This window comes from Cervus elaphus, chromosome 19 (assembly GCF_910594005.1).
Source record: "Cervus elaphus chromosome 19, mCerEla1.1, whole genome shotgun sequence".
Lineage (NCBI taxonomy): Eukaryota > Metazoa > Chordata > Mammalia > Artiodactyla > Cervidae > Cervus > Cervus elaphus.
In genome coordinates this window covers 42,109,498-42,134,261 of record NC_057833.1, presented here as the reverse complement: position 1 = coordinate 42,134,261, position 24,764 = coordinate 42,109,498, and the positions used below count along the sequence as shown (strand labels likewise).

Here is a 24,764-nt window from a genome sequence, read left to right as displayed (position 1 = left end):
TTGATTTAAATTTCAATTTGCTGGAAATACAAGGTATAGAAAAACAAGCTAAATAACCACCAGACAATCCAGAAGATGGAACAAGCTAGGAAAAACTGTTCAGCTTTTTTTTCTTTTAAGTAAATTAGGGAATGGTGAAAGAAAATGTAGCTTGATTAAAAGAGACTTGAGTGGCATAACAACCAGAGGAAATGCAAATATTGATTTGAAGAAATCAGTAGTACAGTGCATTTTGAGAAATTTGGGTAAATTTAAACATGGATTGTGTGTTAGATGAGATGAAAAGTTATTGCTATGAAAAGACAATGATAATTAATGGAGGAAATTTTTATTAAAAAGCCACACATCTGGAATGCACTCTTAAAAAAGAAATATATTGTCTTTGTACATATATGCATAAACAGAATATCTAGAAGAATGTGCAGATGTTCAATAGGATTTTAGAAGTAGTGATATAGGTAGAGAGCATATGGTCCCACTATATTTTAGTAAGATAAAGTTTTGGTTGTTTGTGCTTTCCAGCTTTCTGTTATACAATGCACACAGATAACTTTGTTAATAACAAAAGGCTAATTTCAGTTTACAATATGATATTAAAGATTTTATGAATTTTATAAATTTATAATTTTTTATTAAATCTTTTTTGTTTATATATATTTTATTTTTCCATTTTATAAATTTTATTTTTTCTCATCACAATTAATAGGACATGATTAAATTATAGTGCTCAGATTGAGTGGGCTATTTTAATATTTCAATCTAATAACCAGATATGTATATATTTTGGGCTTATATTATTTTTTATTTCCAAGCATATTGATCTATCATTGTGTCAATAATTGCTTCTTCACAATTTGACATTTGCTTTGCTCTTCACTAGCTGCTTTATTTGGGGATGCTTCATTAAATTATTGTGGATTAGGAATAAAGATTCCCAAGGGAATTTTCAAAAACTTACTAATATTTTTCCTAGAATATGCAAAATGTTTTTATTGAGAAAAAAATTCAAAACAGTCTTAGATTTTAATTATCCCCATAATCTTCTGAAATATTTCCTCATAGAAATGAAAACTTTAAGGAGGGAAAATTTGTATCTCTAAAATTTAATTAATTATTTAATTAATTTTGCCCTGCGTTTTCCCAGAAATATTTCAAGATACTTATTAGAATATACAAAACATGACAGACAATAAATCATAAAATAAATGTGGGAATAAAAAATTTAAATGCCAAGGTTGAGTAAAAAGAACAAAAAATAAATTTTAAAATGCTTGGAATAAAACCCATATAATTAATAAACATAATAATTAATTTTGCTAAATGTCAATTAAACAGTTAATAACATCCATTAAGTAAAAGTGAATCAACCAATCACTCTTAATTCTAAGATTAGACTAGTAATTCTCCTGAGATACTGGTAGAGAGATGCTTGTGAAGTATGAACATCACTTTCTTTTTTTTTTTTCATTTATTTATATTAGTTGGAAGCTAATTACTTTACAATATTGTAGTGGTTTTTGCCATACATTGACATGAATCAGCCATGGATTTACATGTGTTCCCCACCCTGAAACCCCCTCCCACCTCCCTCCCCATCCCATCCCTCTGGGTCATCCTAGTGCACCAGCCCCCAGCACTTGTCTCATGCATCAAACCTGGACTGGCAATCTGTTTCACAATTCATAACATACTTGTTTCAATGTTATTCTCTCAGATAATCATTTTCAATGATATGTGAACAAGATGCTATTATCTTATTTTTACATTATTTAGCTTTTTAAATTGGAAACACTTTTTTTGAAGGCTTCAGAAATTCATAACTGTATTTCCATTTTCCAGAGAACTGATTTTTAGTTTGGTTTTATAATCTGTTAAGGTACTGCATGACTATTAATGCTATTCATGTGACTTTCAAGGAAACAGAAAAACTAAGGTTAAATTTTATAGCTTTAAAAAAAACTCTACAGTTTAAAAATTGAAGAATTGTTATATTATGTATGTGAATGAAAGCCATTAGCAATATTTCATTGATTTCTTTAAATGTGTATATAACTCTATTTTTTTCAAAAAGCACATATTTTGTGAGGAAAATTGACTTTTTTCCAGTAGAGAATTGTGAGCCTTTATTGCTTTCAAGCAAAAAACTATTTATTACATTTCATCATATGTTGGCTATTTTGCTGGCTGCTGAGGATCCAGTGGTGAGAGGACACCTGAATCAGTGAATTCTAATATGGCACATTCTTGAAAGGCATTTAGATGCCCAATCAATACTAAGTGAACTCCCTGGTTTAGCTATTAACTGCTGTGGTTTAATGTTTGACAATATACAAGCAAACTTGGAGTAGTGATAAAATAATACACAGATCTCTTATGTTGCTCATGAGGAAGAAAGGCAGCACTGACTCTGATATTAATTTGGTATTAATTTAGCATTTGCTTTTGACATTTAGAGCATTGAGAGGGCACATTTTATCTTTAACTCCCACCAGTGGCTGGTACATGGAGCTGTTCTTTTCTTTTTCTATTTTAACAGAATCAGACCAATGGTAAGCTTTGATATACTGGTTTGAATTTGGAAAAATCATCTTCTTCAGAGTTATCAAATAACTCACTCAGTGGAGAATACAGAAAGTGAGCCAAAAGCCAAGGAAAGAGCTAAAGCTTGTCAGTCCCTTCAAAGATTAGAATCTCCGGCCTCCTTTGAAAGTTTCTGGGAAGTGTGTGTGTGTGTGTGTGTGTGTGTGAGAGAGAGAGAGAGAGTGAGAGAGAGAGATAGAGAGATGGTAAAAGAACATAGAAGAAAGTAATAATTGAGAAGGAGAAACAATAAGAGATTCTAATTTTTTGCGTAAGCTGAGCAATTAATTTAGTTGGCCTTGAGGCCTAGATGTCTGTTCCTGGATAGATCTGCTATTTGGTTAATTTGAACTCACTTGATTAGTTAAACAATATATATACACAAGACTGATACATGTCACTTCACACCCTAGTGTCGATGGCATACATTTTGGCAGTCTGTGTTCGAGGGGTCGCATGTGACCAGGGCATGGAAACAGCTGTGGTTGAATAGGCTTTCCTCGTGGAATAAGGATAGTTCCTCTCAGGTCCAACATCTGTTTGGAAGAGATAAATGTAGCAATATAAAAATAATTATGGCTCAGTAAACTTTCAAGAAAATGTAATTATATATTCTTTCAAAGAGGCAAGAATATAAATATTCTAAGAAGGAATCATCTAAGAACCCTAGAAGAAAATCTAAGGGTTTCAACCTGAAAGTTGTTTTTAGATTTAAAATTCAGCCAAGTAATTTCCCTTTTTTTTTTTTATGAGAAGAGAAATTTCCTAGTTTTTTCTCAGTGACATTTTAGTAACCTAGTAGTAACACATTACATTCTTTAACAACAAGGATACATTTGATTTGACTCTGCATCTACTTCTCTGTTTAACTCTAGAAAAAAATTTAGTCACTTGTGTGAGATGAGATATATAAGATAATGACACATTGAAATAATCACTATCTATTTGGGTATTGGACACAGTTGTAGCTGCTTTGCTTTTTTTCCCCCTTTTTCAGCAAATATATCACTAACTGGATAGTAAGGTTCTAGTATTAAAAATCAGTTGTCCTTGAACAATAGAAATTCCTAATAGTAATAGATAAGTATCAAGCTATCAATATGACTTTGGGCTGGTGAGATGTGTTTCCATTAGGTTGGGAGAAATAACACTGGAGGCAAGGAAGTGTGCTATTTTATTTTGTCCTTACCTTTGAAGAGATATAAACAGCATGTGAGGATAGCACCAGCCAAAAAACAACCCAAAGAACCAGCCATTCCAAGCCAACAGGACCAACCAAATTTATATTGGTTGCCAAGAAATATATTGTGCAAAACCAGAGAAGAACGTTCTACATAAACATCAACGGCATACCAAACAGAGCCAATTATTCCTGGGGCACCTGAAAGAAATGGAAATTGCTAAAAATAATTCAGGTCTTTTCCAAATCTACATCCAAGAAGATTAAGTTATTCTATTGTATTGTATATAAGAGTATTCTATCATGTTGTATTTAAGAGTAGTCTATGACTCTCCTGACCCACCACCCAGACCCATGATTGAAGTTACGTCTACTACGTAATCAGCACCTATAATTTTAGTGATTTGGGGTTAAAAACAAATAACTGAAGTAGAAATTGAAAATTTATCTACCACATCCACCATGTAAGAATAGACTAAAAATTTTGTTTATTTCAAATAAAATTTAATCCTCAGAGATTTGTCTTTCTGAAAATTGACTGGTTTTAAATGATGCAACTAAAGTCCTTTCACATGTATAAATTACAGGTATACATTGCATGTCAGGGCTCAGATTGAAGAAAAAATCATGGGCAGTTGTAGAACAAAAGACAATATGAAAATAGTGTTTCTGAAATCCGTAAGCCCCCAAGAAACACTCACATTTTTCCTAGTAAGTCTGTGATTTCAAGCCACAATTTCATTGCATTCTTTTCACAATTATTTAATGCAACAAGTTTAAGAAAGACCTGATCATGAACACATAGTAACCTTTAGAATACAGGGCATAAATTACTACATCTTTTCTGTAATACTGCAACCTATAGGTTTAGCATGAAAATTCTTTTTTTTGAAACTTAAAACATATTATATATATTATATATATATATATATATATATAGTACATATATAATTCCAAGTCTTTAGTCATCTTGAGTGATTTATTCAGTCATCTCTTTAGCTAATCCTGCAGGAATTTTCTTCATTGACTTATTTTTCTTTAAATTTAGTTCTGATATTTTATAAAAAAAAATAGAGTAGATTATCTAGTGATGTCTTAAAAAGAATTCTAGAACAAAATTGCATAACATTAAATGATGTCTAAATTTGTTAAATAAAGCACATTGTTACATACAAAATGTTTATGTTTTCACTAAGCTGGATATGGGAATTGATATTTTGAAAAGAAAAAAAAAGACTAATAAATTATTGTGACTTTTTAGTGCAATTTAGGATCCTTAGGACCTTGTGTGAAAATATCAGGGAGGTCCCATTTTTGACCATGTGATGGGTAAGACTTTCTGCTATGAGTTTACTCTGCCCACATTGGGATTACAGCAACAATTAAGAATGGATACTATTGCTGGGACTTTACCCTAATTTTCAGATCAAGAAAAGGAGACAGATTAATTAACTGGCCTAATGTCCCACATTACACATATATACATATCTCCAAGTATTTTAAGTTTTAAAATTCTCATCAATTTACCCTTCTAGTCAGTTTCCCACTTAAATTTGCTTTGGTGATTGTTTGCTGCTACCAAAAAAGAAGATGGTTTTCACTTTGGAGGGTAAACTTATCAGTTTTCAATCTTCCTACATTTTGGTTTTTTCATAGTGCACTTCCTCCCAATTTGCATTATGATCCAAGAAAGACACAGTGTTTTATTTAGGATGACTAAATTGAAGTTAATGACTGACTTCAGGAAAATATCAGTTTTCCTGTTTCACTAATAAACCCCATATAAAGTGCATCTTGATTTATTGTTTTTTAGTCTTGCTTGCTTTATGTCTTCAGAAATCCACTTATTCTCTGCTTAAGTGAAGATAAGATCATACTTGTTTATTGTTACAGATATGATCATATGAGTTGGCACATGAGAAAAGTCTAATATAGAACTTGATGCAACTTAGGTCATTGTAAAGAATTGGTGAGGATGTGGACAGGCAAGGTGGTGGCAGCTTGGGGATTACTGTAGGATTTAACTTCAAGAATAATCACCAAAAAAAGTTTTTAAAAATTTAAAGCTTTATATGCTTTTTAAGTGGTTAAAAATTGTTTGAGGACATCAAAAACCTTGATTGGGGATATTAACCAAAGATTAATATCTGATTACAAAACTAAGGAAAGCAGGGTTGGTGGATGTGCTCCTTATTCCTTCATTCTAGAAAATCAAGTCACATATGATCCTAAAATGAACTCCTTCAGAACAACACCCTTCTTCATCCCAAGACCTTAGTTGAGTAGCTTTATCCCCATCACTAGTCCAGACCAGTACCTGCTATTAGTAATGTGGTTCCAGCAACAAAGCAGATGCGGACTTTGATGTATGGCTCATCAGGGAGGAATTTCACACAGTCAAGTCCAAGGAGCAGGGTAATAAATCCAAACGCAGCTAGAATATCTGCAGTAATCATCAGCGCCCGAGTTGCCACCAGCTTCACTAGAAGATCAGAGCACGTGGTTTCAGCATAATCAGAGGCAGGAAACGTGTTAATACACAGAGGTGCACCAAAGAGAAAAACACAACCGCATACATCAAGACATGCCCAGTGAACACAATCACACTTTAAATGTGCGTGAACTTGAAAATAAACACTCTTATTTAATTTTTTCATAAAATTCAAAAGTATTATAAGACAACTGACATTAATTGTTTAAACAAACATTATTTGTTTAAGCACTGCTTATTGTGATCTTGTTGGCCTCTTAGCAAAGTGCCTGGCATATGGTGGAGACTAAATAACTATTTCTCTTTTTCCTCCTGTTTTGGAATGAGTGTTGTTCACAAGTATTAGCTGAAAGCCATATTGAAAGTAGAGTCTTTCTTCTTCCAAAGATACCCAATAAATATTCAGTAAATAATTAATCATTATATTTGTTTGAATTTCTATTGAAAAAGTGTAAATAATTGGTTAGAATTTGATATAGAGGAGAAGAATAAAATACTTCAAGATGTCTCATGCCAATTCAGGTGGGAGCCATCAGAAGATCTTTAGGAGAAGGGACTTCTGTTATTAAGTAGACTATTTCTGGAATCCAGAATCATATTTTCTTTTAATTCCTTTATACTGTGACCCTTCCTGGCCAACACTCTGCATTAATCTATCCACCTTGCATTGTCAACTGCACATATTTTAAAGCCATCGCCAATGAGAATATATGGCAGAAAGTCCAGGAGAGAGAAGATCAGGTAAATAGAAGTAGAATAGTAGCAGTCATCTATAATGGGAATATCAACTGTGAAAGTTTCCTCAATTGTGAGTCCCAGTGATACTAAATTAAAGCTAGGATAATGTTACCACTAACGGAGGATTAATTATCTGAAGTCAGAACTATTGGTACTTTATCTGGCTAGTGGAGAGGAATAATAAAATTTATTGCTTTGATGTTACAGTAATTATGTTTTATTTTCGTAGTGATTTGGGGTTTCATTTTATTGAAATAATTTTTTCCCCAATGATGAGACGACTTTAGGACCTACTTAGTTATAGACTGCCTATAAAAATGTTGCCAATCTTCCTCATTTCAAATATAAAATATTTTCATAATCCATCTAAGAGAGGAAATCAATGCATAAAATCAATCTGTACCTTAATAGGTAAATATTTAAGATATCAAAATGTGATGATACTTTTAAAAATTTAGACTCAAATGTAGGCCAAATCTGAGGTTCATTTTTTTTTTCAAAATTGAAGAAAGGTTAAAATATGTAACTTGTTAGGTGATAATTTGTATATTTCGACAGATCTCCTTGATCCTCAAATGGGCATACACATGTAAGCCGCCTGTTAAGCACTCCAAACCAAGTGGTCCCACACTCTGGAGTATTTCCCTTGAAGTTTTGTAAGTCCCCTTTGAAACTTAGGTCAACAGGGCCAGGACTGTCATCTGGATAGAGTGCCCTGAAATCACTGTGGGCCCTGGTCTTCCCCTGTCTGACCTATACTCCCATACAAAGTGTGATTCAGATGCTCCGTGGAACTTGAGGACTCACTCCTATGGTGTCATCCAAGGACCGTATAGCTAGTTCAGTTTCAAGAAGGCAGCTCTGCAAGTAGGTTGCTAATGCTGGCCAGTCAGGAATCTCCTTTTGGAGGTTGTCTGGGATCTGGCTACCAGAATATTAAATACTCTGATTTGAAGAAGTGAGATGGACTCAGACTAATAGTATCAACAGAGTCCTAAAAAATGCATCTGAGTCTAAATACCCTAAGTAGACAAGAGCAATGAGAAAGGTGGTCTAATTGTGATTGTATAAAAGATATCAAAGACTAAAAATAAAATCCTACTCTCTTATAGGTAACATCTTAACTTAGAGGATACAGTTTATTAGTTTCTTAGAACACATTTTTATCTCCTTTGTCTTTAAGCATATGGTAGAATTTTTAAAGAATATTAAGAGATTTTTTAGGATATTGTTTAAAAGTAATAGATAAAAATATATCAAGAGAAAAATGTGAAATAGTATAGGCAAGAGATACAGGACGATTTTAAAGTACAAACAGTGGCTTTCTCTGTGTAGTAGGCTTATGAATGATTTTATTTTCTTCTTGCATAAATGTACATAACAATATTTTAAAAGTTGGAAATATTGTAGCTATTTTCTTCTCAGCTTTAAACATAGCCCTGAATTTCTAGAATAACCTAGTGTTCACATGAACACAAATGTCCATTCCTATTGACCAAATCGTGCTTCTTTCTATGTAGAACTAGGTTAGTGCAAGGAAAAAGAGAAAACATAAAAGGCTTTTTTTTTAACTAAAAAAAATGAAATAAAAGCCTTATGAATTATGTTAAACAGTGTTCCAGGCACTCAAATCCTAAATGGCAGAGAATGCTGTTTTTAGAGCACAACTCCTTTTAAGTGTTTTTCCCTGGGCTGAAATAGCTGTCCAGGGGAAAAGTCACATTCTAAGGGTTTACTTGTCATTTATCTTGAAAAAAGAAGTTGCTATGTTGTACCACCACCCATCATTTTATTCGAAAGAGATTAAAACGAATTTGCTTTAATGATTGCAACAGTACTTAGCACAATTTGATGTTCTAAATAAATAAATAAATAGTATGGAGAAGAGTGGAGAGAAATCAGTAATAAGGCTTTTCAATCTGTGAAATCTCTTTATTCAAAGAAACAAGGGCCCTGTTGACACCTAACTATATTTTAAAGCTAAAGGTAGAGAAGATGAAGGAACTGGCTTTTTATATTTTCAAAAAATGTGTCACATATCTGAATATTTTTCATTCCCTGATCCCACAGTCTGTGTCTCTTTGCCTTTCTCTTTGTCTCCCTATCTGCCCCTCTGCCTCGACCTGCTCTCTTTCTTAGCAAATCAGTCACTGAAATATTGTAAACTTTCTATCTGACCTAAGTCATTGCTAAAAGACTTCTCTGAAATCTTTTCATCTAACCTATCAACTCTAGTCATAGAAGTCACTGACCTTAAGGAATTAATTTCATTTTTTTAAGTGTTTACTATGAGCCTACTGTGTATAAGCACTATAACAGACTGTTTGTGGGAGAGCAGACCTGAATAAAGTAACAATTTTACCCTAAAGGAATTTATAAATAGATGGGGAAAGATTAAACATGCTAAAAATGCTTCAATTCACATTGCAGAAATAATAAACTAAAATTTTAATTGAAGCATTTAAAACTGAACAGAACTTTGCTATAGTATAGTAGAAGACAAAAACACATCATGGAAACCTGAGTTCAATTTCCTTTGGTCTCCCTGCCCTGACAAGGAGGGATGTGTAAGGCATACGTACAGGAGTGCTCAGCAAGGATAGAATCATACTCATCACAGGTGCGAATTCCATCAAAAGCATTTGTGACACACTCCCACCAGAGACCTCGGCATTTGGTGCTCACCTAGATGTTGGAGAAGACAACATGTGAAACGGCCAGGCAGACACACTTCAGTTTACCTTGATCAAAGGAAGAACTTGGCTGTTATGAGACTAATAGCAAAGTACAGTGCTTACAAGGGTGATCTGAATTTCATTGACAACAAACACCATATATTCTAGAGTATTTTCTCTTAAGCACTAACAATAAAGACTTTTCTCAACAGAGAGTAAACTTATTTCCTGATTTGGGAGTGGAGGGGGAATAAGTCATGCTGAAGATGGATAAAATCAGAATTAAACATATGCAGATGCCTATGGCTGGTTCCATCATGTCGATCTAATCTGGCAGCACTTCATTTCATTTTGCTATGCTGACATTTACTTATAAAAAAAGTCAATATAACAGTAGGTGACCACTGTTGACATCTTGAATCTACTAGGAATGTACATTAATTTTTCTTCATCATGAACATGAATCCCATGAAGAAACATTTATTATACATGAAATTCACAAATTTAAAATAATGGTCAAAGAAAGTTATACAGGAAGACAACAATAAATGAAATATAAAGACCGCACGACTTCACCCCTGCTCCACTGACAGACTACAAATGCTTAAGCTAAGATGTGGATGTAAACAAACTGAACATTAATTTCGTACAACCTGACAGTTGAAAACCACTACTACTTAGAAATGTTGTACAGATGATTCTAAATATCCACTTTAAAGCTAAAAGGTAGCAGTGTCCTGAAACTTCTCATACTTTATAAGCTGTAAGTCAAAACAGATTTCCTAGAATTATAAACATGCCAACAGGAAATGTTTTCAAGTATTCTTGACAGAACTGTTGCATATGGAACAGAGCTAATATGATTGCTTATTCTGATTCAATTACAGATTACATTATTTTGGCAATCTGGGAATAGTTTAGTAAGATTTAACCAAAAATTATCTTGGAAAATGAAAGCTTAAAATATTCCTTAAAGAAAGAATAAATAACAGAGCAGAGTGGGAAGAGAAATGAAAGGCAGGACGATTATAACTGATGTGGAGAAGAAACGAATATAGAACATTTTGATTTGCAAAAGAAAATTATATCAGAGAATAACTGTACTATGAAACTCCCTGCCCCATGTTCTGCTTTGAAATTGTTTTGTGCAGCAAACAAGATTTCACTGCTGGCTGAAAGTGAAAGCGAAGTCCCTCAGTCGTATCCGACTTTTTGCGACCCCATGGACTGTGTCCTGCTAGGCTCCTCATCTACAGGATTCTTCAGGCAAGAGTACTGGAGTGGTTTGCCATTTCCTTCTCCAGGGGATCTTCCTGACACAGGGATAGAACGTGGGTCTCCCACACTGCAGGCAGACTCTTTACTGAAATGACTTAGTACACACATCTGATCGGAGACACCACAGAGACTAAAAACTTAATACAGAAAATTCATCTTATGAAATCTAATATATCAGTTTCTGAAGGAGGATACGAGCATACAAAGTTATATGAAAAATGAAAGAGTTAGTTGCTAAGTTGTCTGACTCTGCGACTCCATGGACTGTAGACCACCAGGCTCCTCTGCCCATGGAATTCTCCAGGCAGGAATACTGGAGTGGGTTGCCATTCCCTTCTCAAGGGCATCTTCCTGAACCAGGGATTAAACTTGGTTCTCCTGCATTGCAGGCAGACTCTTTACTGTTTGAGCCACCAGTGAAGCCCAAAGTTATATACACATAAAATTTAAACTATAAATGATAAAACAGACTTTAAATTGACACTCATTACTTGTGTTGTTTCTTTGAGCAAGATCTTACCTTTCTGAGCCTCAAACTCCTTGTCTTTATATAGGAACTAATACCAGAGTGATTATAAGAACTAAAAATTGCAAACATACATAATACAAGTAATTTGCTCAATAAATGATAAAATTTGTAAAGTACTTACACATCATAATAACCTGAGTTGTGACTAAGTTGAGCGTTACTAATGAACCATATGAAAGTTGAGAAAAGCAGATGTAATTGGTTGAATGGCAACCCCTGCCCCTAAATGTAACCATGTTCTAATCCCCAAAACCTGTGAACGGGACCTTACTTGGAAAAAGGGACTTTGCATATGTAGTTAAATTAAGAATTTTGAGATAAGGAAATCATCTTCAATTACCAGGGTGGCCCTAAATCTAGTGATAAGTGTCCTTATAAGAGATACACACATGTACACACTGCTATATTCAAAATGAGTAACTAACAAAGAGCTATTGTATAGCATATGGAACTCAATGTTATGTGCCAGCCTGGATAGGAGGAGGGTTTGGGGGAAAAAGGATATATGTATATGTATGGCTGAGTACCTTCCCTCTTCACCTCATCCTACCAAATATTGTTAATCAGCTATGTTCCAATACAAAATAAAAAGTTTAAAGTCTGAAAAAAAAAAAAAGAAGAGAAAAGCAGAGGAGAGACAGACAGAAGAGAAGGAGGCCATGTGACCACAGAGACAGACTTCGGAGTGACTCAGCCTCACGTCACCGAATGCCTAGGTCATCAGAAGCTAGAAGAGGTGAGGAATGCATTTATTCTCTTCTATGATCCTTCAGAGGCTGTGCAGCCCTCCCAACACTTTGACTTCAAACTTCTGGCCTCCAGAACTGCAAAAGAGTAAATTTCTTTTGTGTTAAGTTAACAAATTGTGGTAATGCGTTATGGCAGCCTGGGGAAATGGGTATAGTAGAGACAATTTGTACTAAACTATTATAATACAACAGAAAAAAAGCCTTCTCATAGCCTTTTACTGGTTGGAGTCTCAATGAACAGGAACACACTGGGTCTAGTTCATTCCAACTTGAACTAGGTTATACGGACCTGAAGTCACTATTCTAATAATCAGAGACTGACTAATAATCTCCGATTTCCTGCTAATTCAGCTACTAAAATGAACTAATGAAATCTAATTTAGTCATTCTATGTGAGGTTTAGAAAATGAGCTGAGATATATATTTGAGGATACTTATTTTAAGCTAAAAAGTATTTGTTTCTTGCCAAAATAATCCAGTAGTGGTGTCATTTTTCAAGGCTATTGATCATTTACCTGCAATGACCGCATTTAGAAAAGCAATGAGCTCATTAGGGGAAACAAGGAATCCAATTTCATTAGGTATTAATGCTCTAGGGCACAATATTAGATTGTTTGGTATTCACACTCAGTCAAGGTACGTGAGAATAGTGGCTGTAATTAACTAAACTTCTGTGTTAATATAGCACTTACTGGAGACACCCTTAAAGGTGCCTTTGTGCCCAAAAAACAAGGTTAAAAGACTATAGGTTATTTATCACATTTAGGAAAGCCCTCCTTGCCTAAAATTTAGAGTCTTCACTTATCCTCCTGTTGTATAATGGCTTATTAAGAACTCTCTAAAAGGCAGAAAGATAAGTGAAAGTGTTAGTCACTCAGTCATGTCTGACTCTTTGTGATCCCAGGGACTGTAACCTGCAAGGCTCCTCTGTCCATAGAATGCTCCAAGCAAGAATATTGTAGTGAGTTGCCAGTTCCATTCTCCATGGGCTCTTACTGACCCAGGGATCGAGCTTGGGTTTCCTGCATTGCAGGCAGATTCTTTACCCTCTGAGGAAGTCAGGTAACTCTATAATCCTTAAAGTCTTAAGAAAAGGTTCTTGCAAAGCAGACTGATGCTTAAAATATTATGGTTAATATTTCTTAAAGGGCAAAAATGACATTAACTATAATTTTATCTCACAATGTTGTCCAAAATGGACAATTCCAAATTTAAGCTTTGTCCTTTTAACATGTGATCCATATATTAACAGATAACATATAAAATAAAACTTCCATAATTTTTATTTTTATTTATTTCAATTTTTATTTTTTTTAATTATAAAAGTATGATAACACGTTTACAGAAGACTTGGAAAATACAGAACAAGGTTACATGTGGTTCCACTATATACTACCATTATCTTTTAAGTAGATAAATTAAGATTTTTAGTTTGGGGTTTCAATATCAAATTCAAAACTTCACAGAATGAATCTACAGAGAAGTAAAAGGATACAGTAGACCTGAAAAGCATTGTAAACCAACTCAACATAATTAAGATTTATACAGTTTTCACACAACAGTAGGATACAAGTTCTATTCAAGTTCCCATAGACTGCACGCTAGGAGACACTGGAACATATCTGAGGATGTAAAACGAGGTACAAAAATTTCATGGTCTAAAGGCATTGAAATCATAACAGAGCTTGTTCTCTTATTACTGTGGAATTATGCTAGAAATTAATATCAAAGATACTTGAAAATAACCCACATATTTTCAAGTGCAATATGACATTTACCAAGACAGTTATTTGACTTAGCCATTGAAAGCCTCCATAAAGTTAGACTGATAAACAACATAGAGGGTGAATGCAAAAAGAAAGCATTTAATTTTCTGTAAATAATGTTTTCCCTGGTTTGTTTTTCACTTTTTAATTTTATTTTCAAAGAGTTTTTATTTTTATTATTTATTTATTTGGCTATGACACATCTTTGATCTTTGTTACAGCATGTGGGGTCTAGCTCTCTGGTCAAGGATCGAACCCATGACCTCTGTGTTAGGAGTGCAGAGCCTTATCCACTGGACCACTAGGGCAGTCCTGATACTTGATGAATTTTTATACCATTGCAATGAATATCTGTTGATCCTGAAGTGAGGAGAAGTCAGTTTACCAAAGGTGTGACAGTAAAAGTACAAGTCACAAATATGAAGCCAGCATAAATTTCTTAATATTTATTATTTGCCAGCAGTAAAACATAAAGGTTTTATAAGAGTTCAGATTTCTGGCCAATCTGGCCACCTGGAATTCCTAGTTCCATGTAGCAACAACTAGCAAGAACTGAGTGGTTCTTCAAATTTCTGCCTATCATTGAAATCTTGCCTCAAAGGTATGTCTTCTTCCATGAGATTCTTGCAGTCTCTCCAGCTGGAGTTAATGTCTTCTTGGATCCTACAGCAACCTGTCTGTATTTCTATAGCATTTATAATGTTGCATTTATCTTTTCATATGCATTTATGTGCATCAGTCTCCCAAGTCTGTCTTTCAGACCATGTTCATTCATTCAATGTCTGTCCCATGTCAGTCAATCACCTAATGCTGAGGATACAGCAATGACCAAGTTAGGCATGGCACCTTGCTTCAAGGAGCTTACAACCCCTGCTTCTCAGGGTATAATAGATGCTCAGTAGACATTTACTGAGAGAAAATATTTATCATTTTTTTTCTAATCCATACACATTAACTCTCATTTCAAATTTGCCATGGAAAATGGTTACTGTTACACTAGATGTACAATTGATGCTTAATATGTCCTTTCAGCTTGACTGAATAGAGTAGAATAGCCAAATCCAGGAGTCGAAGAACTATTACTGAGACTAGGAGTTTATGCTGATTGGATGTCAGCCTGGACCCTATCTACGCAGTTGGCTCTGGAAAGTATTTACCACGGTGGTAAAGATAAACAGGATACCACACAGACAAGACTTAAGGAAACTAGATTGATGATCTCTCTTCCAGTTGAGTATATAATGGCATAAATTAATTCCTTAATCCTGGGATTTCTTATTCTAAACTCTTTAGTAGTTTCCCATTAAGGCGTCTCTATCCTAGTCTTTGCCAATTTCTCTTTTCTCATCACTCTGTGTTACGAGCAGCAACACACAATTTTGCCTGCATTGTCTTATTTACTACAGTTTTGCGTGTGTGTCTTGCCTGTATATATTTTACATATCTTTTGAGAAGAGAGAAACTTAAAATACCTTAATTCAGATTTTCATATGTAGTAATTATACACGGCAAGTAAGTAAATATTTTTTCTTGGCTGACCACTATCAAACAAGGTTTTTCTTTTTCACCATGCATTATGTTATAAATGCATATGCATTGTGATTTATGTGTAAATATAAAATATAGGAAGAATAATGCACTAGTCAAAAGAAAACTGGGATAAGTCATGAAGATATATTCTTTTAAAAATCACCGTAAAATAGAAATTTATAGTTTCACATCACTTTGCCAACCTCATGCTAGTATATTGTAATGTTGAAGACGCAACATACTTGTTTCCAGTACTTACTTGAATATATTTATTAAGATGCAAAAGTTTTAATAATACTATAGTAAACAACATTTTCTAAAACATGAAATATTTTCACTTTGAACAAAAATGGTTTTTGAATTTTTTTATACTAGAGTTCTGAAATTTTCATTTTTATATTTTATTTTCTTTTTCTTACTATTCTAGGGCCTAAAAGAACTCAAGACAGGTATTTATAAGGATGAGGAAGCAAAATTAAAATAAACTTAATAAATGTCATCTTTCCCTTCTACTCCATTTACATACCATGAATTTATTTGCTAAAATATGTTTGGTTAACTCTGCTTACTTAGCTGGGAAGCACTGGCTAAAGGTATAAATGGCAAGAATGGGACGACACAAACTTAGTGGGTAAAATATAATGTCTGTGGTCTTCATGATAATATCTAATTTACATATATAGGCTATATAAGTATTTCAATTGTAATATTTATTATTTAATTTAAGCCATATATTTCATCTTTTTAAAATGTTTTCCTTATGAAAGTATGGTATCTTAATTTTGCAATGTTTACTATCCAGTGACAGAGATCACAATTTATGTTGAGTGAATTATTATAAAATATTAATTTCCTTTTGTATCTCTCCTTTTCTTCATTTCTTTCCCTCTTTGAAGCACCAGGAAGAAAAGCTATGTTTTCTAGATGAGAATACTGTCTTCACTAATTTTATCACACATCTCAGGGGACTGGATCTTTATTCTTATCTGATTAAAATGAGGAACCAGATCCACATATTGGAAAAATTTAAATTGCAACAAGATGAAAAGTCTTGCCAAAGAAAAAATAATGATCTTTCTATAGAGATACTTCTTGTTCAATGTGAGATTTCCAAATAGTACTTCATATTTTATTTCATTTATTTATTCTTTCTTTTAGTAAGTGTGTCAAGTATCATAGTAGGTACCCATTCAGTTTATATTAACAAATACCTCCTAAGTTCCCATTATTTAGAAGGGGGTGCTAGGAACTGTAGGAGACAATGAGGCGAATTAAAGAGCATTTGTAGCCTCAAATGTCTGCTGAAGGAATTGGAAATAAGTTAAAAAGTACAACTAGTATAGAAATAATCAGAGTATATGCTAGTTATAATAATTTAAATATTTATTTTATATCTGAAAGAATTGTAGCATCTTTAATGCTTGTCTTATGTCTGAAAATTGTCTTATGTCTGAAAGAATTGTAGAATCATTAATACAAATGGAAATCCCAGGGGAAAATCTTGTTATGAAAATAAAATGAATCCAAATGTGGATTACCTTTTATTTGAGGTAATAAAATTTTAATCATAGCATTGCTTGATATAAGGCATATTTTCTCAGTAAATAACTAACAAAAGTTGAACTTAAAAATGAGGGAAAAAAAACTTGTGAAAACATTTTTTTCTTTTTGATAATTGAGAGACCAGTAATTTTTAGAGAAGCTACTTTTCAATTTCACTATGGATAACAAAGAATTACACATAATATAATTAACATATTAATAATGTTGTTAATTCATAATTTATTTTCTGTTAAAATGCATTTAATGGAATACTTATGCTATTTTGTCTTTATTCTCTGCCTTATTCTCCTAGTTAGACAAAAAGGGTACAATCATAGGAACTAAAATGGAAAAACCAACAGCTCAGAGAAATAAACAGAATTTGTCCAAGAGAATCAATAGAGAAAATAGGAACAGGACTTAAATCTCATATTTTTCCCTTCAGTGAACATTCTACAAAATGTCATCTCCTCCTCCAGAACAAAAACAAAGCAATAAACTGCAAATAGACAATATTATATCTAAACATTTATTGACTGATTTATATTTGCCTGGTACTGTGGTAAATACTTTAGATATATAGGCTCATTTAACCCTCACAAGACACTTATGATGTGCATATCATTATTCTCCTTTTATAAGAGAGGAAATGTGGTTTTACAAAAACTTAAACGTTTGTCCAAATTCACACAGTTATTGCCTGGCAGGTTGGGATTTCATCTCAGGTCCTTCTAACTTCAAGTTCAACCTGTAAACATCCACACTACAAAGCATTACCTTTCTGGCCCCCACAAGGTGCTGTGCAACAATCTAAGTGAAAAAGAAATGGCATGGTGTAGGAACATTTTTGCTTAATAGCTTTTGCATAAAAATTAATTTTCCTCCATTTAAGCTCTAGGTGAATGATTCCATCCTTCCTTTCATTGTCCCAAAACAGGAAAGTGGATTTCAAATTTTAGTTCTCCTTGTGCATCAGCCTTGCAATCAACTATCAATCCCACCAATTCAAGTTCTTTAGCTTCTCATATCTTCACATCTTCTAATGCTTGTTGCCGCACTAGTTTAGATTATCAATGTTTTCCTCCTGTTCTATGGCAAAGGCTTCCTAATTGGTCTCCCTGTGATTCATTTTACCCTTTCTAATCCCCACATTAACCAGAATGATGGATTTTTCTAAAACATATATATTTATATATGTTTTCTTAGAGTGAACCACTCTTGTCTATGATGTAAGATCTATGGTAGTGGTTTAGATCAGTCGTGTCTGACCCTTGCAACCCCGTGGACTGTAGACTGCCAGCTTCCTCTGTCCATGGGGTTTCTCAAGCATGAATACTGGAAGGGGTTGACATTTCCTTCTCCAGGGGATCTTTCCAACCCAGAAATCAAACCTGGCTTGGGTTTCTTGCATTGCAGGTGGATTCTTTAACAACTGAGATAAGGGAAAGCCCCATATAAGGTCTACATTTTACATGAAGACAAATCCCTTGATGATCCAGCACCTATATTCTTTCCCTACACTGGAAACTCTTGCCATGCTGCAATATGTCCAAAGACACTAACATACAGCATTCTAGCATTCTCATACCTAGATCTCTGCCTATATCATATCCTGTGCTTGCAATACTCTCTTCTTTTTCTGGCCCTTTCACCTGTTCCTCTAGTCTGGTTTGGATACTTCTTCTGGGTAGCCTTCACTGATTATTCATGATTGAGTGAGCTGGCCACTCAGAGGTACCTGTAATCACAGCACTGGCCATAGCATACTGTGTCTATGAGCTCACCTTTTTGTCTCTCCCAATACTCTGGGAGAAACGTAAGGAAGATCCAAGACTCATCCTCTTTCATAATGTGTACCCACTACAGTATCAGGTAGACAAAGAGCACTTGTGGAATGATAGATGATAGAAAAGAAAAAAGGGGAGCACAAATAGAGGGATAAAGAGACCAAGGAGAAGAGGAGGGGAGAAGAAAAAAGAAGAAAAAGGAAGTAGAGCATAAAAGATTTTTTAAAAGAGAGGAAAAAAGAGAAGGGGAGAAGGAAATGAGAGGAGGAAGAAAGAGGAAGAAAGGAGGGAGTGGGGCAGAATAGAAAGGAGAAAAAAATAGGGATGGAAGGAGAGAGTGGGAAACAAGAAGAAAGAACATATGAAGCTACAGAAAAATGAAGACTATCAACATTAGATTTCTTAGTGGAAATTTCTGGGGAGGCTGTAGATGCCATTGGTCCTCCTATGTTGGCTGGCCATCTCTCTGGAAGACATAGTCATGTCTCTAGACAGAGTCATAGCCAAGGAATTCTGATGTTGGAGAATATAAGACTGAAAAGGGCCTTGAAACAACTGAGTTCGACTTCATGTTTATAACTGAGGAAACTGGGCCTAAGACACGAGCTGTGACTTGCTCAGTAGAAGACGGTTAAGATGCAAACACGGGCTACAATAATCTCAAAACCCAAGTTCTAGTCACACAGAAGTGTCTCCAGGACACATGGGACCCAGGAACGACAGGAGGAGCAGCACTGTGGCTCAGGACCCCTGCTGCCTGACTTGGGGCTGTGCACGACACCATCCCATGTGCTCTTTTCCTAATGTTTTTTTATTTCTTTATTTTTTATATTGGAGTACCGTTGATTCACAGTGTTATGCTGGTTTCAGGAATATAGCACGGTGATTCAGTCATGCATACATATGCATCTATTCTTTTTCTTAACTCAAAGAACTTTTCTTTTCAGGACAGGTGTAAATAAGACAAAATACTATTTTGTTGTATTTTGAATATTCTCTAGTAAGGCAAAGGGGGTGTTTGAGCTTTATCTGCCTCCTGCTCCCTGTTACTCACATTTGTTCTGTATTTTTTTTTTCTATTTGTCCTCCCTCGGAAGACCTCTGCTGCCATTTCTACTTTTTGAAATCCTTTTGGATCTTTTTGAAGCTTTGTTCAATGGCTTTTACTCCCTGAGGCTTGTTTCAATGTCCCTGACAGGAAATAATCGCCTATCTTCTTTGTTCCATTGGTACTTCATTTCATTCTCAATATGAATTGGCCTATGCCCTTTATTATAGTTTCATAGTATCTTTGTTCCTGTCTAAGTGTACACTCATGAAAGGCAGGACCTGCTCTTGTTTTATCTTTGCCTCCCCTAGTAGGATTAGCAGAGCACCTTTTACAAGACATACATTTCATGTTTGTTATGTTATCCTGAACTATAGAATCCATTTTCCCACTCTGATGTCTTCATCACAATAAAGATTAACAAAGTTAAAAATTCATTATTTCCCTTTTTGTTTAAATTTTCTATGGCTATGCTTTTTTTTTTTTAAAAAAGCACTTTTATTGTGTCAACTTTTTTCCAACAGTTGTTTAAAGTGAGTTGTTAACATGGACTAATTATATATATATATATACACACACACATATATGAATATATACATATATGTATATATGTATATATATCCATGAGAAGGAAGCAAAGAGGGAGAACAGTATAATTGTGTCAGTGAGTATCATATCTTGACATTTAAAGATAATATTATGACTTTATATGTTACCAAATGAAAGAGCAATTATTATGAGAGATCCACAAAATATTGACAAATAGACTGCTGGAGAGAATTTTTGAAGGTTCTTTTAATTAGGAGGCTTCTTGGGGAGTATTTATTATGATACATTTCAGGTACAGGAAATATGAAAAAAGCTAGGAACTACTAACTATAGCCCAAGGTTCGCAAGGATTTACTGGAGGTGAGTAAACTGGACTGCTCATTCCATTCATTTTCACCAGAAGTGTTCTTGCACAGAAGAGATGGCAAATTGTTTGTATGTACCGAGATGAAATCAAGGAGACACTTTAAGTGCTAGAACTTTCAATCTATCTCAGCAAGGTCTGACCCTTTTAATATTTTTATTTCTTGTCAAGTGAAGTTAGCAGTTCCATCAGCTTAAGAAGAAAGATTTTCCAATTGATTAGAAAATATTTTAAGAATGCTTTTAGATGTGATTTTGCATATTTTTAAAAAGGTAATTTTAAGTGTGCTCAAGTCCAGCATATTTTTGTATTCATCACCGAGTACTGACAGTCCACATTCTAGCAAGCTAATGGTAGCAGAATGTTTCTATCTGCACTTTCTGAGTACTGTTAAAAGGACAGTTTTTTATTTCATTCACCAGTTATGTGCATGGTCAGATAATGCACCCTGGACTACCATATAACAGACATCCTTTATAATATTTCAATTCTATCACAATTTTCAGAAACATAATTTTCAAGTGCTAGCTAAAGAAATACTTAAAACTCTATTGGCTTTGAAGTGCCATGTAGGAGTCAGAGGAAATTTAAAAAGAAAGAAAAAAATAAAACAGAAACATAATAATACACAGAAAAACAGAAAGATAATGACTTTCCATCTGAAACTCCAACTTGAGAGTTTAATAAACAAAATTAGTAGAAAAAGTATAAAAAACTTGCCCTTGGGCATCTTTCTTAAACTTCATAAAGTTATAGCATTTGTTAGAGTAAATTGTTCTCTTCAGGATGTACACAGGAGAACATAGTGGGTTGCTATATGTTCTGTATTTGAGTTCCTGATATAGTTTCTTTTTCTTACCTACACTTTTTGCGGTCTTGCTAATGAATAGTTGCTGATTCTGAAGAACTTATTTTTACCTCTTTCAGATTCTTATAGCCACTGAAAAAAATTCTAAATTTCAAAATTACTTCATTCGAACTTCTTTAGTGACAAAAATAAAATTTTCAGATGTGAACCGCTCACTCATCTCTTGGACAAACATTAGGTTCCCAATATTAACTCATTTTTAAAAGAGGGTTTCTTGAATCCACATGTGTCCCCTGCACTTTGGGACATACTGCAAAGATTTGGTTTCACATGGAATTTTTTATCCTGTTTGGAAACTCCTTAAAAGGACATTTTTCCATTACACAGTAATTGGGTAGGTTTTATATGACTTGAGTTTAATCAATTGATCAATATTTTAGATGATCATTTCTTAAGAAGGTCTATCACATTACCCTTAATGCTATATTCAAGATTAGCAAATTTCTATTTGTGAGAAAGGATGTTACTGGAAAGTTATTCAATTGGGTATACACAGCAGTGGAAGAGGTGTTTCTGGAAAGCTTATATAATTACACTTGTATGAGTTTACCTTTATGAAGAAAGGGGGTTATCCAGTTACCTCATCTGTAAAATTGGATAACAATATCTACCCCATAGATGAGCTGTGTGTATTAAATAAGTTAATAATGTAAAGATTCAGTAAGTAGCAAGTAAGGAATAAGTCTATCCACTTTGGCTAGTACTACTATCACTAGTCCTAGAATGTAATGAGACAGCGGGCTTAGAGAAAAGTCAGACGGACTTGGGTCAGTAAAAGAATCTATTGACTTCTTACCTCCAAGGAGTCATCTGCATTCACCATCCAACAGTCTGTCCAGGTGGCCACAACCAAGAACCCAGCGGAGAAAAATGCAAAGAAGCAGGCAACATACTGAAGAAGATCCCTCATCTTAGTGAGCAGACTGTCTGGAAAGGACACATGGGAAGCTGCCAGCCCTGGGCCCATGCAGGTGGCTGGGATGCTGTTAGTCTCCTCTGCTTCTGGTTCCTGGGGATGTCGAAAATACTACTGTTAAGGTGTCTTAACAAACAGGCTGTAATCCACAGAGGGGTCTTGGAGGTCATTATCTGCAGCAACCAGCCTCCAATCAGAAGCCAGGTCAGTGAAAGGACTGAGCGTGTTTTGGGTGGGGGAGAAAAAGAGCCTTGTTCATGGTTTCTGCCCAGACCGTGGGCTAATGGGACATGATGGTCACAAGAAGCACGTGCTGGCGTCAAGATGGAGAGAAGGAAGAAGGGTTACACCCCATGCTGACGCCTGTAAACTGATCTTTCTCAGGCCCTCCAGGGAAAGTGAGCTATTCTCCTCCTCCCCTCAGTAAGGGGGCTACACGGTTGACCAAGCGCTATTTTATTATTAGGACTATTTTAATATTCTCTAACTACCTAAGACAGGCTACTGGTGAAACTATGCCAAGAAGGGCTTGCTCAAGGGAGTTTGCATTCCAAAGTGCTGGGCAGAACAGCCCATAAAGGGTTCCCAGCACCTGGGCCCCGGGTAGAGCCATGGCTCCTAACCTTTTGACATCATTCAGAGGGAAAGAGTGCGCATTTTAATCCAGACAGCTCAGGGTATAAATCCTTGTCCTGAAGTTTATAGGTTGAAGGTGCTTGGGCTCCAGTTTCTGTAAAATGAGGATATTAATACAAGCAGACATCATGACGTGCTTGGGAAAATAAAACAATATTGTGTCTGTAAATCATTTAAAATAGTGTCAGACAAAAGAGCTAAATGGTAAATATTAACATGACCAAGAATTCCCTATACGGTTACTTTTTCCCCATGAACCAACGTTTGAAAAGATGCCTGAAAAAGAAACTGTGTGTGCTAGAATAAAATAATTTTTTTAAGTGTGCTATATAGCATGGGCAACTTGAATTTCACCTACACCCAAATGGGTAGCCTTACTGAGTATAAATGCTCAAAGAAGCAAAGGGAATGCGTTCAATATGTCCAACTCTTTGTGATGCCATGGACTGTGACCTGCCAGGTTCGTCTATCCATGGGAATTTTCCAGACAAGAATACAGGAGTGGATACCCATTCCCTTCTCCAGCAGATCTTCCAGACACCCAGGGATTGAAAATGGGTCTCCCGCAGAATTGTAGGCAGATTCTTTACCATTTGAGTCCTAGGGAAGTTGCTAAATATGCCATAATGAGTGGTATTTTCAAAATACTTAAAAGAACATTCAATCATCATCAGACAGATCCTTCTACACTAAAATACAGATTTGTAAATGAAAGTTAAAAAAATTATGTTGTTCTTAATGCAAGGGAAGGAAGGAGAAAGACAGAGAGAGAGAGATTGAGAGAGAAAGAGAAAGAGAAAGAGGAATAAGAGAAACGGATTAGAAACAGGTCATTACTCTGGGAAGAATCAGCTACCAAGACAGTTATTTTAGTGACAGCTGAGGTTGGGATTACATTTTTCCATTTAATGATTCAGTTATAATATTTAGGGTAAAAGGCTAAAATCAGTATTGATAAAACATCCTTCAAGTATATATTAAAATAATATACTTTTGTGACTAAAGTTTCTTGTTTTCTAGCTTTAATTGATTTGTGTTCAGAAGTAGAGAATGTAAATATAAATGTGAGAGCTTTTGTAAAGCCATATGTGGAATATAAGTCTATTTATTGCCATAAACAAGGCTACATATATATATACACACACACACATATATATGTCAGTAGTTGTCATTAGTTGGTGCATTACAAATTTTTTTAATTTTATTTACTTTATTTGTCTTATTTTGCTTAATAATTGGAGAAAAGAATACTTATTTTTAAAGTGCTCACTCAAAGAATGGCATTTCCTATAGTGTAAGGCCGCTACAACACATACATGCTGCTTCGTGAGTCACAAGTGAGTCTGTCCCTGTGCTCTAAAATCTAAAATGCTCATGCTCTGTTGATCTGGGCAAGGAAACCGATTCCAGAAGCACATGCCCATTACAGGAAAAGTCCTGGACTTGGCTGCTAGCTTGCCACCCAGGGACCTTTCACAATGTACTTTTCCTGCTAACAATGCACCCCAGGGCAATGGTTCTTAAACTTGAGTACACAC

General features: G+C 34.7%; 1 protein-coding gene across 1 annotated transcript; it reads right to left on the bottom strand.

Moving 5' to 3' along the window:
• Positions 1-1,614: 1,614 nt before the first annotated feature.
• CLDN16 (claudin 16) lies at positions 1,615-22,923 on the bottom strand. Its single transcript, XM_043874885.1, has 5 exons — positions 22,471-22,923; positions 9,572-9,674; positions 6,078-6,242; positions 3,770-3,961; positions 1,615-3,116 (listed from the first exon to the last, which is right to left on the bottom strand). Exons 1-5 carry the CDS (start codon positions 22,639-22,641, stop codon positions 2,983-2,985), a joined length of 765 nt encoding a protein of 254 aa, XP_043730820.1. The 5' UTR covers positions 22,642-22,923; the 3' UTR covers positions 1,615-2,982.
• Positions 22,924-24,764: the final 1,841 nt, after the last annotated feature.